Source organism: Anolis sagrei, chromosome 2 (genome assembly GCF_037176765.1).
Source record: "Anolis sagrei isolate rAnoSag1 chromosome 2, rAnoSag1.mat, whole genome shotgun sequence".
Classification (NCBI taxonomy): Eukaryota; Metazoa; Chordata; class Lepidosauria; order Squamata; family Dactyloidae; genus Anolis; species Anolis sagrei.
In genome coordinates this window covers 199172452-199191403 of record NC_090022.1, presented here as the reverse complement: position 1 = coordinate 199191403, position 18952 = coordinate 199172452, and the positions used below count along the sequence as shown (strand labels likewise).

General features: G+C 38.4%; 1 protein-coding gene across 2 annotated transcripts in view; it reads right to left on the bottom strand.

Moving 5' to 3' along the window:
* SLC44A1 (solute carrier family 44 member 1) overlaps positions 1-18952 on the bottom strand; it is a 99177-nt gene that overhangs the window by 59612 nt on the left and 20613 nt on the right. For both annotated transcript variants that reach the window (XM_060762567.2, XM_060762568.2), the window contains exons 2-3: positions 3840-3929; positions 1980-2122 (exon numbers count right to left, since the gene is read on the bottom strand). In XM_060762567.2, the coding sequence (XP_060618550.2) occupies positions 1980-2122; positions 3840-3929 (233 nt within the window). The remainder of the gene's footprint in view (positions 1-1979; positions 2123-3839; positions 3930-18952) is intronic.

The window sequence follows — 18952 nt, the reverse complement described above, 5'->3', positions numbered from 1 at the left end:
TATTAATGATTTAGATGAAGGGTTAGAAGGCATGATCATCAAGTTTGCAGACGACACCAAATTGAGAGGAATAGCCAATACTCCAGAGGACAGGAGCAGAATTCAAAACAATCTTGACAGATTAGAGAGATGGGCCAAAACTAACAAAATGAAATTCAACAGTGATAAATGCAAGATACTATACTTAGCCAGAAAAAAATGGAATGCAGAGATACAGAATGGGGGACACGTGGCTCGAGAGCAGTATGTGTGAAAAAGGTCTTGGAGTCCTTGTGGACAACAAGTTAAACATGAGCGAACAATGTGATGCAGCGGCAAAAAAAGCCAATGGGATTTTGGCCTGCATCAATAGGAGTATAGTGTCTAGATCCAGGAAAGTCATGCTACCCCTCTATTCTGCCTTGGTTAGACCACACCTGGAATACTGTGTTCAATTCTGGGCACCACAATTGAAAAGAGATATTGACAAGCTGGAAAGTGGCGACTAAAATGATCAAGGATCTGGAGAACAAGCCCTATGAGGAGCGGCTTAAAGAGTTGGGCATGTTTAGCCTGAAGAAGAGAAGGCTGAGAGGAGACATGATAGCCATGTATAAATACGTGAGAGGAAGTCATAGGGAGGAGGGAGCAAGCTTGTTTTCTGCTGCCCTAGAGACTAGGATATGGAACAATGGCTTCAAACTACAAGAAAGGAGATTCCATCTGAATATTAGGAAGAACTTCCTGATTGTGAGAGCTGTTCAGCAGTGGAACTCTCTGTCACGGAGTGTGATGGAGGCTCCTTCTTTGGAAGCTTTTAAACAAATGGATGGCCATCTGTCAGGGGTGCTTTGAATTCCTGCTTCTTGGCAGGGGGTTGGACTGGATAGCCCATGAGGTCTCTTCCAACTCTATGATTCTATAAGATATCAAAAGTGATGCCCACAGATTCAATTTCATTTCATTTCCCATTTTTAGTCTGCTGGATTATTATGGTTAATTTGGTTAACAAATTTTTAAAAAGAAGCAAAGCCAAATTACATAAATCAAAAAGATAAGGAACATAGATCAAATTAAATTTAATTTTAGTCTATCATGATCATATATTAGATCTGCACATTTGTAAGCCTCCCGACCTTGTTGTTTAAGTTATCCGTACTTTTCATTGTAAGCAAATTCCCATTCAGGCATTGCTGAGAAGTAGTATCTGCAATGTTTAAGAACGAAAGAGAAAATATCAATAGTATGCTTCTCTTTGACTTCGATCTGTACTTCTCCAAGAGCCTAAAAATATTTTTACTGTTCCTTTCATTTCCAAGAATCAGTTTCAGTGGAAGAGCCTAAAGTCAAATTGAATTATTGTTTCCCAAAACCCAGTTAAACTCAAGGCTACTTTAAATGTTCACAAAATGAATATTTCACCCCAGACATCACACATATATGAAATTCTGTTTCCTAGAGCCTATACTTTCAAAACTATCAAAGTACCATGGCTACATATTTTCAAACTAAATTGCTATACATTTTCAAACTAAATTGTGGCTGTGCAAGTAATTCTCAGCACTTTCTCAAACAACAGCTGTGTTTCTTTGTGGATACTCAAAAGTTAAGCTTGTATAATACTAATACAAGCATGTAGAACAGATATGTTTTAACGAGGCATTCTCCTAAACTGAAGTGACATTACCTTGTCAGTAATACAAGAACCTCCAGAGAGATACCAGCCATTGTACATATTGCTACAACAATTTCTGTCAAAAGACAAGACACACTAGCAACAGCATTAAAGTGCTGAGATCCTGATTCACAAGAATACCATTAAGGCACACATCACATCCTGAGAAGAATCCAGAAACAAGAATAATTAAGGAGAAATATAATTGAAATAAATTACTAAATGTATATGCTTCTGAAGCTTGAAATTCACTGCCAAAATGAGAGAATATTACATTCCATCTGTTTTTGAAACAGCAATCATAGTAGTTGGCTTGTGTACTCACTTTTTTTCTGTGAGGTCTAAGCCACTGTTTTCTATTCCTTCTACTTTTACATTCTTCTGTCCACAGATATTTCCGTAACTGTCATATCCTGAAACCAATCTTGCAGCTGCTCCAGTTGCAATTGAAAAGCCACAAATAAGACCCTGGGAAGAAATAAAATGAGAAGTGGCAAACTGCATTAAAAATAGGGGTTTTTAAACAACATCCACCTGATAGGTCTCTGTCAGAAATGTATAAGAGAGAAATGACTGTTCCAATTTCCTTTTCTTTTCTCTGAAATACTGAAAGGATTTATATGGTTCTTTTAAAAATATAAACCCTGTGTGATCAAAAACATCTCTGTCACACAATGTATAATATGACTTTGCTGTGTGCCTTCAAGTCATATGCCAACCATAAGGCAAATCTATTGTAGGGTGTTCTTGGCAGAGATTGTTAAGAAGGCGGTTATCTCTTTTCTTCCCCTTAGGCTGACAGTGTGAATCTTTCCTAAGGTCACCCAGTTTCCATGATTGAATCCAACACTCAAACCACTCCATATTGGCTCTACACACCAGCTAACTTCACGAGTAGTCAAAAAATACTAATTGAAGCTGATATGTGAAGATAGGGCACCTGATAAGGGGGTTAGAACTACAATAGACCACCGCAATTCTGCCTCCCTGTCCTTCTAGTCTCACTTGATATTTATTTATTTATTTACTGCATTTATATACCACTTTTCTTCCCCCTGGGGGAATTCAAAATAGTGTACATAATGTATGGCAAGATTCAATATCAACATACATATTAACCAAAGCATAATATCTAAAACAATGACATATAAATTTAAATTAAAACCATTAAAATCACATTAAACATAAAACAAAAACAAACATTTAGACAATTAAAACATCTTAATTAAAACATTAAAATCACATAATCCAAAATCATAATCTGAAGCAAACATTAAAATCACTTAATCCAAAATCGTAATCTGAAGCAATTCCAATTGTGAATTTCACATATTTCCTATTCATTTCTTGTACTGCATTATTTTACTGCCCTAAGGCTTGGTCCCATAGCCATGCCTTTACATTCTTTCTGAAAGCCAAAAGGGAAGGTGCTGATCTACTATCACTGGGAAGGGAGTTCCATAGACGAGGAGCCACCACTGAGAAGGCCCTGTCTCTCATCCCCACCAACCGCACCTGTGGAGGTGGAACCGAGTGCAGGGCCTCTTCAGAAGATCTTAACCTCTGAGATGGTTCATAGAGGGAGATGCGTTCGGACAGGTAAGCTGGGCCGGAACAGTTTAGGGCTTTATAGGCTAAAGCCAGCACTTTGAATTGTGCTTGGTAGCAAACTGGAAGCCAATGGAGCTGATGCAACAGGGAGGTTGTATGCTCCCTGTACGCTGCTCCAGTAAGGAATCTGATGGTTGGACATAGGACCATTTGAAGCTTTCAACAGTGTTCAAAGGCAACCCCACATTGAGTGCATTGCAGTAGTCTATTTCACACAGAACCCTAGTGGGCAAACTGGAGATAAATTAACACCCTATTTTCTACACAAATCAACCTCATTAGTTTATTTTTTGCTGATCTGCAATGGAGCAGTAGCATTTTCAACTTAGGAAGAGTATTTCCATGGGTATCCAAACTATTTTAATTAGGAGATAGTTTGGTAGTAAGCAACACCACCACCCGGACATCAGAAATTTAGTGCTGTAGTTTGCTGTTGGCATTCAAAGGCAAGAATTAACCCATTGCAGTTACCCATCCCTAACATGAATAAATCTTCTGAAAATGATATTTTAACATTCATCCAATGATAAGAAAGGGTTCTGCTGAAATCTCAAGCTGTCACTTTGTTACTTACCATGCCAATGCAAAAGAGAATGAACAGTAGCAGCCACGGGATATCTGTGCAACTTCGATCCTCCAGGGGCTTCCACTCTCGCTTGGAACTCTAGCATATTAGAATTGAAGAGGGAAGAAAGGGAAGGATGGGGGGGAAAGATAATGGTTAGTCAAGAGTAATAATAGACATTCTGTTCTCTATACAGAAGGCATGAAACATAAGGAACTCACTAGGCCAAGGATATTCCTGATATACTGGGTTACAGTTGCCATATTTCCAAATCATTTGCATATTATTTCAAAATAACCAAACAGGCTTCTCCTGAGCCAAAAATACTGGAGTGGGAAGACAAAACATCCCAAATTTCTTCCTACTTGGGGGCATTTTAGAGGAAATGTTTTTAGAAAATAAAAATGACTCAGGTGCCCTATGGGCCATTAAAATGGTTCTGTGAGGCCTTCATGAAGCCTGAATTTGTACTTTGCCCATTTCTATGTTACAGAGTTCCAGTTCAGTTAGTTTACACTCTGCTGTAACAAAGAAGCACCTGGAAATTAATTTCAATGCTTTTCTAGCACTATCAAGAGTAGCAATAAAATCTGCCAGTGTAAGGAGTTCAATAAACAAAAACCAATCCAAACATATTCAGTGACCAATTGAATGTATAAACAGCATTCAGCCACAAAAGTACTGCATCTGAGCCACTGTGAAACTTGGGTGGTGATTTGCTGTGGTTCATTTGTAAATGGGAGACTATACATGTGTTAATTGCATCTGCGGGCTTAATTACTTTTATATACCATGATCAATAGGAAGAAGGTTTTGAGCAGTGGGATTATCAAGTAATTATTCTGTTAAAAAGATTACATGCAAATGGAGCCAAGAGATCACATGATAACACACATTTAAAAGGCATGTACTTATAGTTAGTCATTACATTCTTATACATAAAAACTAAATATCCCAATAAAACCACCATCAAATGTACAGCTTTAAAACATTGGACCTTAGCCTTTGAAAGTTAATTTTAATTCTTTTTGTCATTTCAATGAAGGATAATCAAGGAAATCAAACCTTAAAGGGCTGAAATTCAAGAGATACTTGGCACTGTTGTAAATAGGAACACTGTTTATAGTAATAAAGAACTCTGAGACTTGAGGATTTTAATTTACCTTCAACAAAAAGATGCAATTGAATAAACATTATAACCACTCTCAGTAAACAGGAAGCCATAGTTTCAGATTGCTTGGGAGTTACTATTAAAAATAAGCCTTGATATTACAACTGAAATACAATAATTAAAATCAAATAAGAAAAATAAAGACAAACCTAATGCTATACAGTTTCACTGTATTATACATGTATTTTAATTTGTATTTAAAGTATTATTTATTTTATTTTTGCTGGTTGCTTAAGAGTTCTGGTTGCTTGAGAGTTCTGGTTAACTGAAACTACTGTAATATGAGGTAAGTGTGTAAATGAATGACTAGCCAGAGTGCCCTTAAAGCCATCTGAATGTGACTAACCTTGTGGAAAGAATCTTTTAAAAAAACCGAACGAGTGAATTCCTAAAACAATGTACCAAAGTTTGCAGCCTGGGCAAAAAAACGTTTTCATTGTAGGAAAAAAAAAAGAATTTCCCAAGTTGAAGCTCCAAAAACTTTACTACTTCTGAAACATTAGGAATGCCAGGATTTCAAGTTCATAACATAACACCATCACAGACCATTCTGATGTATAGCCCATTGTATTCATAATACAAAAGGAACTAAACAACACTTTTCATCATTGTGTGCAATGCTTTGACAGGTTGGAGGGAAGTTAATAATGACCATTGTATTAGCAAAAGCAGGTACTCTTCACCTCTTTTTGCCTAACAAAGCTTCAGATTCAGCATTTCCCATATCAAACACATTTTAGGAGGCATAATTTAAAGGATCCACTTCAAGGGGACCCCAAATGGTAGACATGTTAAGTATTTGTACCAACACTATCACTGGGTTTAAAGCCACCTGGCAAATGGCTAGTCTCCAAATCTGAACTTGAATTTCCTTTCAAGTCAATCAAAAGCACTTGCTCGTCTTGCTCAGAAAGAATACTCTTGCAGAACTGGTAGCTGCAAGCACCTTAAGAGGCTTTCAATCTCGTGACCACCTGTTTTCTATTATTTATGTGCACACACAGCAAATTCCTTTGCCAAGATAATTAGAGAACCACATGCTAGATATAAGCTACGCAAAAATTATGCACACAGCCTACAGTTGTAAAATGTCAAAAAAATATTAAAAATTGACATCCCTTATCCTCTATATTTCTTCTACATCACACAAGAACCTCCAGGTAGTGACAGAATGGGAGCAAGGGAAGAAGCAAGAAAGTTCTTTTTCCCTTCATTGAAGTGATTGGCAATGTTGTTTGATGCAGAATTCATTTCTTTTTCAGTGCTGCTCAACTAGTAATTTTCCAGAAACACACCAAGCCTATCAAAACAGGGCGAATTCCTCACATGCACACATTATCTTTTGGTTTTCATATGGGGAGGCAGGCAGGATATAAATCAAATAAATAATTAGAAGAAATGCAGTATCTCTAACAAAAGAGACCCAAACATGAATTCCAGAAAAAGTATATTGCCAGATATAGACTGAAATAGTTTTAGCTTGCTATGCTGACCACGGAAATAAGTTAAAGCAGTTTTCAAGTAGTCTTCAATATTTTAAAAGGATACCTTTGAGAATGTGTCATCCTATGTTTGACATGTTTCCATTCAGTGCTTTTAACCCCCCCCCCCCTTTAAAAAAACACCTTGTTAATGATCCTCTAAAGATGCCAGTCACAGATGCAGGTGAAATGTCAGGAGAAAATGCTGATAGAACATGGCCATACAGCCTGGAAACCACACAACACTTCACCTTCTTGATTACCAATTCTGACACATCAACCTAAAATCAATACCTATGGTAATCCTAATCACGATTCTACTTTTAATTAAATAATCAAATATCCTGACTCTGACCCCTCCACTACCTGTTGGTTTTTCTGTGTCATTTTTTTCAGTGAATTAGGGCTACATTGCTCTTGACTGTTTGCTTTTTATGTGTGTTTGTTTTAATACATTGGCTCTATCCACTGTACACATTTCTTTGAAACACCTTTGCAGTTTTTCTCATCCATAGAGAAGACTCAGCATCCTTGCAAAGAAAGGAAATGTATTTGAAGTAAAAGAAACACATATGTGTCATCTGAGTCTCCTGCAGGAGAGACAAAGCGGGGTATAATTCAATATAATAATAGTTGTTATTGAACATATCCAGAGAAGGGCAATGAAAATGATCAACAATTTGGAAGCCAAGTCCTATGAAAAATGGCTTAAGGAGCTGGGCATGTTTAACCTGGAGAAAAGGAGGGTGAGAGGATAGCCATATTTAAATGAGATCATGCTCAGTTATCTGCTGCTTTTGGAGACTAAGATACAGAGCAATGGATTCAATTTGCAGGAAAAGAGATTACACTTAAACATTAGGAAGAACTTGGTAAGAGCTATTCAACAGTGGAATCTGCAGTCTCAGAGAATGGCGAAGTCTTCTTGTCTGGAGATTTTTCAGATGAGGCTGGAGGGCTATCTGTCAAGAGTGCTTTGATTGTGTCTTCCTGCATAGCAGGGGATTTCACTGGATGATCTTTTGTAGTCTTCTCCAACTCTATAATTCTACTCTGTTGGTCAGATTTCCTCAGTGTACAGTAAGTACCATTTCTTTGCAAGACCAGATCCCTGTGCTATGAGTCAAGTTTCTCAGTCAAGAGGAGAAAAAGAACTGCCATATATGACAGCATTAACTCCCGCACAATTATGGTTTATGGCAGCTTTCTGTATCCCACTATAGATAGGAATGGCAGATGTTGCAATTTTTCTTCTTTTTTGCTAGCTTTTTATAATGCATAATTCACTGGTGCTAACTCTTCCATTTTCTGAAAGCCTGACATTTCTTCTTATGCTTTTTACCCTACTACATAATGGAGGGATGCAATTATAGGATGAAAGTTGTGATTTTTCAACCCTTAACCTACCCCATCCCTGCTAAAGTAGAACCTGCTTTTGTTAGAAAGTTTCTGATTGTGGAAATAGTTTCCCAAGGGAAAACTCAAGGCAAGTTCATGTGTTTTTTTCTGAGACTGGCTTAAATGGCAATAGTAATTCCCATTCCTTTGGGAGTAGTTTCCCCAGAGAATCAGTTACAACGAATGAGGAAAAATCAGTCTGTTTTGTATAGTGAGTTCATGTGGTTATTTTGTGATGTCCATTTACTTGTTTACTATTACAGCTCTAGCTATTATATAGTTCTGGTTGATGAGATGTTTAGCTGTTATCCCTACCATCTATAGTACTTATGACTGTCTCCCTTATAGCTCCACGACTGAGAAAACTAAGCACCCGCAACTTGAAATTATTTGGAATCAGACAAAATGCTTATAGGGTTATATCAGGTTGCTTTTCTATAAATGGATAAGGACAACTATATTGCCATGCTGCCATCTTAAGAAATTCTTGGATTTGGAGATTGGTGGGGTAAACAGGAGGGATCCTGATAAAAAAAGGAATTGTGGATGGACTCAAATTTGAATAGAGAAATTGTAGGCTTGTTGTAGGTTTTTCCGGGCTATATGGCCATGTTCTGGAGGCAATTTTTCTCCTGATGTTTCGCCTGCATCTATGGCAAGCATCCTCAGAGGTGGTGAGGTCTGTTGGAAGTAGGAAAAATGGGTTTATATATCTGTGGAATGACCAGGGTGAGACAAAGGACTTTTGTCTGCTGGGGCTAGGTGTGAATGTTTCAGCTGATCACCTTGATTAGCATTCAATGGCTTGGAAGTGCCTGGGGGGAATCTTTTGTTGAGAGTGATTTTATGTGCCTGTTTGTTTCCCCTCTGTTGTTTTGCTGTTGTAATTTTTGAGTTTTTTAATACTGGTAGCTAGATTTTGTTCATTTTCATGGTTTCTTCCTTTCTGTTGAAACATTCACACCTAGCCCCAGCAGACAAAAGTCCTTTGTCTCACCCTGGTCATTCCACAGGTATATAAACCCATTTTTCCTACTTCCAACAGACCTCACTACCTCTGAGGATGCTTGCCATAGATGCACGCGAAACGTCAGGAGAAAAATTGCCTCCAGAACATGGCCATATAGCCCGGAAAAACCTACAACAACCCAGTGATTCCGGCCATGAAAGCCTTCAACAATACTTCGACAATACAAAGAAATTGTAGTTTAGTGGACTGTATTAGAAGTCTCTAGCAGACAACTCTAAGTACCTCACTAAACTACTGTACATGATTCAGTTTTCCTTACAATGGAACAATGCCAATCACAGTGACATAATACTGATATAATTGTACAATACAAATATTGTCAATTAAACTTGTAGGACTAGAGAAAAAGAGAACATCTTAAAATGCTAGGTCTTTTTATTGGAGTGCAACAAATTTGGTTTGTTCATTAACATCTGAAGAAGAGGTCTTGAATTTCACTTTGAAAGGCAGGATGCAAATCCAATAAATATATAAAACAAATTGAAATCTATTTGGTTTCTTTTTTTTATCATGAGGTTTTTTTTAATTAGTAGTACTTATCTTACCCATAAACACAGGATCAGAGATGTGCTGCAGAGTGATTCCCCCACCCGAGGAAATGACTCTCTAACTCTCAAATGTTGAACGGAGCACCCATTTTACTTCTCCGGTTTTTTTAAAAAAAAAGAATGTTAGCTACATTCTCAAGGGATTTCAAAAACTCAAACAGACGTTACATAGCACTCTGACAGGTGCATTTGACCCTTGAGACATCACCTCTGTGGCTGGTTGGTCTACTACAGATATACTTTGAAAAGGAAAGAATTTGTAGATCATCTGTATCAGAAAAGATATGTCTTACATTTTATAGCGTTGGCATCTCTGTGATTCAGTGCAAATGTCAAATAAATTATAACAGCATAGCAACTAGATCTCTCAAAACATGAATGAGGAACTTGTTTCTAATATAAGAAACAATAGAATAGGTATTTCTTCATAATGAGCAGTAAGAGCCTCTTTTCCCAATCTTTTCCAGCCTATTCCTAGATACCTTGAAGTCTATTTTGATAGACTCCATGTGTGCCTGAATTTGGACTAAAGTCTAACTCTGCCCTTGGATTGTCCCTGACAGACATATTTACTCTCTGGATAGACTTTGTTCTTTTGAATCACTCTTACCACTCTCTGATAGGACTCTACAGCCAAATATTGCACTTTCAACTGCCTTTTGACCTTAACTTCAGAATCTCCTTCCCTATAAAGACATTGCTCATATAACAAAGCCTCTGATAGAAAATCTACTTCTCAAGTCTTTGGATGTCCCCACAGTCTTTCCTTTTTCTTCTTGTTTTCTTTCTAGCCAGAAGTTTTTAGCAGCATTAATATTGGGAAGAAGGTGAAGCAAGGATGAAGAAACACGGGCTTTCAGTGTGGGATTACAGTAGCATGTCTGCAGTAAACAATACAATAAACCTCCAGTCTGAAAAGAATGGAATTTCATTCTAGCTGACTGTAGAGCTGTGACTGTATACAAGCAAGGTAGACAACAGCTGCTTCCATGAAACCATTTCTGAATACCAAAAATGGGAGATTAGACCAGATAAGCCTACCTCACTGGTTTCCCAATCTATAAATTTAACCAGGTTTTTCAAAAATATCACTATCAAACATGCTAATTCAAAACAAGGCACATTAACTTCCATTCCGGATAACCACCCCAGGTAAATCCCCTGAGCCAACACATTCCCTACATAATAAATCATGAACAATGTGGAAGAGATGAAATGAAGCACAGGAATGAATGATGCTTACATCTACACACAGATAGATAATGTTCACTGATAAGTCCTTCTGGTCTGTATTTGATGAAAGGCAGTTTCACTGTGTTTTGATGTGTCAAGTAAGCCAGATATACAGGATTCCCCTTAACATAATGTAAGAGACAGAATTGTACCTATACATGTAAAGGTTTCCTATGCTGTCTATTCTACATGTTTCTAACTGTAAAATGTTTTCTTTTGCATTCTTCCACTCCCAAATTGCTTAGAAATGAGGAATGGTGTTTGGGACGATTAGAAAAATGTTGAATAAATAATCTGAAAAGTAAATAATCACACTTACTCAGGATTTGAAACAACAGCAGTTTAAGTAGTCTACAACATCAGAAACTGGATGGTACCTCTTATATTCTCCCTTGGGGTGAAATAAGGACTTATCAATGCACCCATATATGTAGCTTCCAAAAGCTACAATCTGGAGGTGGTAGCTTTTGGAAGCTACATCCACATCAATATTTGGTCAAAACAATTATTTTCCATAATTTTAAAACACAGGGAGAGATAAACATAATGCTGGGAAATACTGTATACCATGACTCCCACCCTAGATAACTACTACAGTATAATCTCACTAATCACTCCACTGCCTACACACCACATCACTAATGACGTGAAATAGCTGGAGTGAAATATAATCTTTTAGAGATATAGCTAAAACTAGTTTTCCCCCTTAGCCAAGATGGGAGCATGGCTATGTGAGACAACACAGAAAGAGCTAGAAAAAAGAGAAGGCACGGAAGATGCTAGCAAAAGAAAAGTGCAGTTAACTTTTCTGTTCCATGCGACTCCAACGTCTGTTGCTTCTACTACAATAGTTCTCTTCACCTACCATAGCATAGTGAGAACAGAGCAAGCAGACGGACCACAGAGCTGTTGGTTTGAGTCCAATGATATCCAACTATAGACAACTTGTCTCATTTCACACTGTTGGGAGTGCTTTACAGTCAAAATAGTATGACCCCATGCACAAGAAAAAGTATCAGCAGGCAAGAGTGCAAACACACTGTCATGTACACATGCAAGCTCGCTTTGTTTGCTGTTTCATTTATATCTTGCCTTTCTCTCAGCATGGGATTCAAGTACATGAAGACTAAATGTGCACAGTAGCCAAGGAAGTAAATAGGAAAACAGAACAGAGTATCCTGAAGGAAGACAGGTACGACTTCATGGAACGATAAACAGAAACCTTCTACAAAACAGCATTTTGTTACAGGTTACACCATAGCCCTTGTTTTTATAAAAGAAGTACTATCTATATAAATAAAAATGTAATGTTCATTTGTGGGATTAACAGAACTCAAAAACTGCTGGGAAAATTGACCCCAAATTTGGACACAAGACACAATTCAAAGCAATCTATGTCCTTCACTCAAAAAAAAAATCCTCCCAAAAAACAAAAAGACCTTTAAATTTTAAAAAGGAAAAAAAATACAGTACATGCATGCAAACCCATCCCCCCCCCCCCCCCGCCACTAGGGCATAGCCAGCTCAAGAGGCACCAAAGGCCATCCTCCCTCCCTGCTGGATCAGGGCAAGAGGCAAGGGAGGCTAGAAGCACCAAGGAGGCCATCTTACCTCATCTTCCCCTTCTGTTCAATTCTGTCAGTGGTGGAGTTGAGCATGCTCAATGATTAAAGGTGAGCTAAAAATCCCTAATTTCAAGCACCAGCCTAACCAGCAGAGGCGGAGGCAGAGAGGCCTCTTCCTGCACCTCCTGCCTTGCTCGAGACCTGCAGAACACACCCAAGGCCGCCTTGAGCCAGGGAGCAGGAGTAGGAGGAGGCCTCTCCGTCTCCGCCGCTGTGCTGCTGGTGCGCGGCGATGGCTGCCGTAGCGACTGTGCCTGGCTGAGGTCTGGCCCGCTTTGCCCAAACACAGTTGCTGTCAGAGAGGTCTGGGCTGCATCCTCCCCCTCCCCCCTGCTCAAGACCCGGCAATGACAGGAGGCTGCTCCGCTGGTTCTTGAGCTAGGGAGGTCCGCCCACCCCCCAACCTTCCCCGCAGGCTGCAGGGCACGCACAGCACCGAAAATTGCGCAAAAAGGCAGCGTTTAAGGAGGTGAATTCTATTACTATTATTATTATTGTTATTATTATTATTAAGCAGAGAGTGAATGTCCATCTGTCAGGAGTGCTTTGATTGTGGGGCAGGATTGGATGGACCTTGGAGGTATCTTCCTACCCTAGGATTATATTATTACTAATACTATTATTGTTGTTGTTATTATTATTAAGCAGACTTTCTCATTACTTTATTTTCCATACCACCAAACTGTGCCACCTATCAGGCCAACAAGTGACCATCACTCATAAAAACACTGAAAAACACAGCAGAAGAGACTTAAAAAACCAAAAATAAAAAATTCCATTACACGCATGCACAAAACCATATATACACATATACACAAATATATACACACATATACACATATATACAGACACAATACACATACACAGACGGGGGTCACAGCAACGCATGGCAGGGGACAGCTAGTGTTAATTTATACAATGGTATTCCCCTTGGTCACCTATGGATGTGAGAGTGGACCATAGGGAAGGCTGAGCGACAGAAGATAGATGCTTTTGAACTGTGGTGTTGGAGGAAAGTTCTGAGAGTGCCTTGGACCGCAAGAAGATCCAACCAGTCCATACTTCAGGAAATAAAGCCCGACTGCTCATTGGAGGGAAGGATAGTAGAGGCAAAGATGAAGTACTTTGGCCACATCATGAGAAGAAAGGAAAGCTTGAAGACAATGATGCTGGGGAAAATGGAAGGAAAAAGGAAGAGGGGCCGACCAAAGGCAAGATGGATGGATGGCATCCTTGAACTGACTGGATTGACCTTGAAGGAGCTGGGGATGATGACGGCCGACAGGGAGCTCTGGCGTGGACTGGTCCATGAGGTCACAAAGAGTTGGAAACAACTGAACAACAACAACGTTAATTTAACAAAAGCGTGATGGTTTTAGCAATTCCTATTAGGTCTATGCTATTCCTTATACTGTGCACATATCACAGATTCTAATATTAATCTCCATGCTAATGTCTGAGAACACTTTTACTAAATCTCGCAACATTCCCACTGTGGGAAGAAGCAATAAAAAGGATAAGAGTAGAATTTCAGAATTCTCAATGTGATGGCTCCAAGGAAGGAATATATATATATATATATATATATATATATATATATATATCGCACACGCTTTTCATTCTCTTGTGTATTCCACCTGCAAATGCAATCATGTAATAGGATTTTCAGAAGCCAATGGAATGGATGAAAGGGGATTTGGGAGTCTAAATGATCACTCATGGTTACCATCAGTAATCTGCTTCGTTTTGCTTGCTCCACAGACAACAGCTCACTTTGGGGGGGGGGGGGGGGAGAGCAGAATTAAAAGGCATGTTTTAAATAGGTAGTTAAAAGGTCACATGGATGAATTAAATCCATACCCATAATGCTGACATAGATTTTCAACACAGTATCACAATAAGCTTTGTCACTAGGCACACATGGAAAGGTATATGTATGATTAAAGCTGTAGATAACATTGCTAATCCAAGCTATTTTACCAGCTATTCCCCTTACTCACCAAGAAGGCTCAAATGAAATCATGTATGCAACAAATGTGCAAATAACTCCTAGTTTAAAACAATGCTCACCCAAGCCTCTTTAATATTTCATTTATCAGCAACACATTCTTATAATCCAAGCATTATTATTACTCATTCTGCAGCCTGGCAGAAGCTCAAGTTACTCCCTTGTTACTCAGGTGTTATAAAAGCTGAGCCCGACAAGCATGGCCTGCAGCCCAAAGTGATTTTAGCCTTTGCTCTTCGCATAAAGACAGAAAGAGGCATTATAGTTTGCCCTGTCAGTTGTCATAGTGCAAATATTCCCCCCATTAACAGTACTGTTATTGTTCAGATAGGCAAAGCATTATACAGTTTCTGTCTATCCTCACAATAATGATGTGGTACAGAGGCTGCTTTATCACTGTTTTAAAACATGTTCATTATCTTAAGATCGTACGCTAACACATATGTAAACAATGTTCACTTCATCTTTGCATCATTCTCTTATGGTAGGGGTGGGAAGTCTTTTTCAATCAGCACCATAGGTGAGGTCAAACAATATTTGGTCTCTTCTCTTCCCCCCATTTCTTCTTCTAGCCCCTTCCCTAGTTCATATGGCCTTGAATGAGAAGTGTAGAGGACCAAAACTACATTCTTCCCCCTATCTCTTGGGGCTGTGAAAATGGCAATGTTAAGTGAGAATGATCACATGCTGCATCACCAACTCACTGCATTCAGAAACTCTGTATACTGAGAAATGGGAGTTATTTTTTCAGCCCACAGAAGGGACTCATGCAAGCTCTTTCCACACTGTAATTTAATGGGTTTTAGTGTTTCTGTGCATTTTCCACAAAGAACCAAGGTAGAAAATAATAATGGGCTAGGGCTGTTTGAACAGGTGAGGGCAGAGGTCCAATGGCTTTTTAAGAAATGTTTTTCTCAGTCTATTTTTTTTCCATTAATTGGCAAACTTTCTTTGCATTTGTATTTACACTTGCTAATAAAAATATCTGATTCTCTTGTTTTAACAGTGCAAAAATAATAGAGAGACATAATGAAAATATACTTATGCAAAAATTCTCTGTCTTTTACTGGGTAAGAGTTGTGTATACACTCAGTTAGATAACAGTCCTTGTAAAAACAGAGCCAGTGTGTGCTATCATACTGGAGACCAGAGTTTGAATCACCACTCAGCCATGGAAATTCTCTGGGTGATCCTAGATAGGTCGTATTCTTTCCGCCTCAGAAGAACACAAAGGTAACCCCCCCCCAAAAAAAAATTGTCATGAAAACCTCATAATAGGGTAGCCACAAGTCAGAAATGATTAGAAGGGACACAAGAACCTTGAAAAGAAAATTATTAGTGTAATCATAAAATCAAATGACTGCTATTTTAAAAATTGCTATACGTTTATAAATATGTGATCTACAAAGCCTGACTTATCAAAACAGAGCTAATGAGCCGGACTGGGAAACCTAGCAAACCTTAATACAGCAGTAGAACATTCATACAAAACCCTGGCTTCCATTTTGCAAACAGACAAAACTTTCTTACTTGTATAACGGTTGGATGGACAGATATCCCTGCTAGAACAAGTGAGATTTTTTTCTGATTCTCCTGTAGCTAACTAACAATGCTTATTTCCCCTTTCAATGAATCAGGGGATTTTCTTTAAAAGTATGAGAAATGGAACTGAGACCAACTTATAAAATCCTGACTTCCCCATTTTCCTCTTAGTAGGTAGCTTCTGCTGTGACATAGTCTCTTCTATTCACAGGACAACACCACCCCTTCCATGCATGAGCGCACACACACAACAGTGGTGTAGAAGGAAATTTTGAAATGCAGAAACCAGTGTAATGGGAAATCAGCCCAGCTGTGTTAATCCATATCAACAAACCAATTCCAGCGGTTTTTATCCCCATCAGGAGCCAATGGATATTAATTGCCAACTCAAGACTAGACTATCTACTTTGCTGGGGATATGCATCACCCCTAGCTACTGTGAGGATTGCAGCTTAAATATTCAGAGTGAACAGGGAAGTCTGGGGGAAGGTAACAGATAGTAGCTTCTTCTCTGTTAATAAAAGCTCCAGTGCTTCTACTATGAGCTCTAGCTACAGCACACCGTTATTCCATTGTCTTCATAAGGGAGGCAGTGGCTAACAAAAAACATAAAAGAAAAAAACTCAGAACAGTTAATAAGCAATCATGCAACAAAATAGTAACACACCTTATTCAAAAACTATGAAACCAAAGCAAGATACAGAATTAAATATACACTATCACAAAGAAAGGTATAACCAAAAACCTGTTCAAAAATATATGGTCAGGCTCCAGTATAAAACACAAAACGGTAGATGTTATAACCTATCTAGGGCAAGAATTCCACATGGGAAGGGTACTACAGAAAATATCTCTGAATATTGCTATCAGACATGCCTCATAAGGTACAAGAAGCTTTTGCCAGGCGATTTAAGAATGGGCTGATTCACACAATGCTGGTGTAGTCCCTTATTGTTACTCCTGTATTGTAATAGGAGATGTAATTGTAGATTAATTCAAAGGTTTTATGTGCAGTCACCTACAGCTAAGAAGCAGATGTCATGGGGAGCTTTGTAGAAGCCATGGGAATAAGGAGGATCACTGAAAATGTCTCAGTGCCAATGCATAACACTGGCAGATGAATGGGAAGGGGATAGAAAAACAACTGATATGCCCCATTTGACACACTGAAACTTGTTTTATATGTGGCACGCATACTGAAGGAGCAACAAGAGATATCAGCAATACTCCTGGTAAGGGAGGTCTATTCTACGATGCAAATCCGACATGCACCATCTAGAAATTCAACAGTAGTATTACAAACATAAGGGATTACAGTGAAAATCTTCTAGACAACATTCCCTCCTCATAGTGCCTCTCAAATTTTAACGGCCAAAACTCAAAATTGCAATAGAAACACTTCTGGGCGGATTTTGACAGATCTATAGTTCAAGCTCTGCCTGACCCAAAATCTAACTGGTGACCAGTAACATAGTACTGGAAGAAAAATAGTGTCCGGAACCAAAAGGAATGTAAGCAAGGCATAAATAAATATATGACACATCTCCTCTTGAAAAAAATCAAATTTGTTTCTTGTATTTTATATATATTATAAATACTTTTGAGGCAGCAGGAAATAGGCAGAAATTATTAAAACATAAATGAAGTCTGGAACTGGAATTCTACATCTAACTGGATTTTATCTTGTTTAACATATCTCCAGGCAACTCTCTAATAGGTAAGCACTAAAATCCTATGAATGCTACACATATTTCCTTGCAAGCCTGGCATACCAAGTCTCTTTTATTCCAAGAATACATTTATGAGTGATATACTCCACATTCTCTAGCGCTATAAGAGAAAGCGCAGTGTGAACTGCTGGCAATTTCAGTGACAGGGTTTACCATATTATTACCATCTTTTATTCTCAGCAAATGTACCAGAAATAGAAGAGAATTTTATATATAAAATAAATAGCAACATATTTCAGAGTACAGGTGCTTACTCTCGTAGATATCACTCGAATATTTAGCCCATAGAATGTAAACACATTTATAGTTTTCCTATTCAATATTTTCCTCTAACACCTATGGTTTTAACTCAGAAGACTATAGAGCTCTTAAAGGCACTCCTTTTAGGATGCCTATTCTAACAAATACACTAAAGGCACCAGACACCATCTGATCTTGCAAACTAAGCAGGGTCAGGCTTGGATAGTACTTATATGGTAGAACACCAACAAGTACCAGTACTGTAGACTATATTTCAGAAGAATGAACTGGTAAACCCACCCCTGAATATTCCTTGTTTAAGAAAATCCTATAAAGTTAACAAGGCCAACATAAGTTGATATAACTCGGAGGCGACATACTGAATAGGATTCTCAGCTATATAAGAAGTAGTTATTGGTCTAAACATGTAAATGCACACAAGTCTCACAAATAAAGCACACTGACAATAACGTTACTGATCCTATCTGGTAAACAGTAGAAACAGCAAAATGGATACAAAAAAGCAGCTTTTTCCTTTTCTCCCTCATAAAGCCAAAATATGAAGAACTAAAGCAGATGCAAAAACCAATGGAATTTGTGAGCCAAAAGCTAACGACAAATAGTTATGAAAGCAAAAGTATTAGAATGGACAATTTGCCAGGGCAAATCAATAGCTCCTTATCTAGGGCTCCCAAAGTTTTCTAAGCAATATTATAATTGGCTCTCCAGATCCACTGAATCTGCATCCAGAGATTGAGCCACCTGTATGTTTCAAATATCCCAAAGTGGGAGGGAAATCCAAAAAGCAAACCTTGATTTTGTCATTTTATACAAGGTGCAGCATTTTACTATACTATTATAAATAATTTAACTTGAGGATTCAAGGATTTTGATAAACACGGGAAGGGGGAGGACCAGGGCACAAAGGTATCAAGGAAGATATCAAGAGCCCGCTGTACTGAGAAAACGCAGACTAAATTGGCAAGCATGTTTCATTGTACTCTCAAGCAACTTGAAGTAACATGTTCCCGTTTAAAAAAATCATGACATTTCAGAATGTGAAATATACATTCAGAGAACTGATATCATCTCAAGCCTTGAAAGCTTGACTACAAC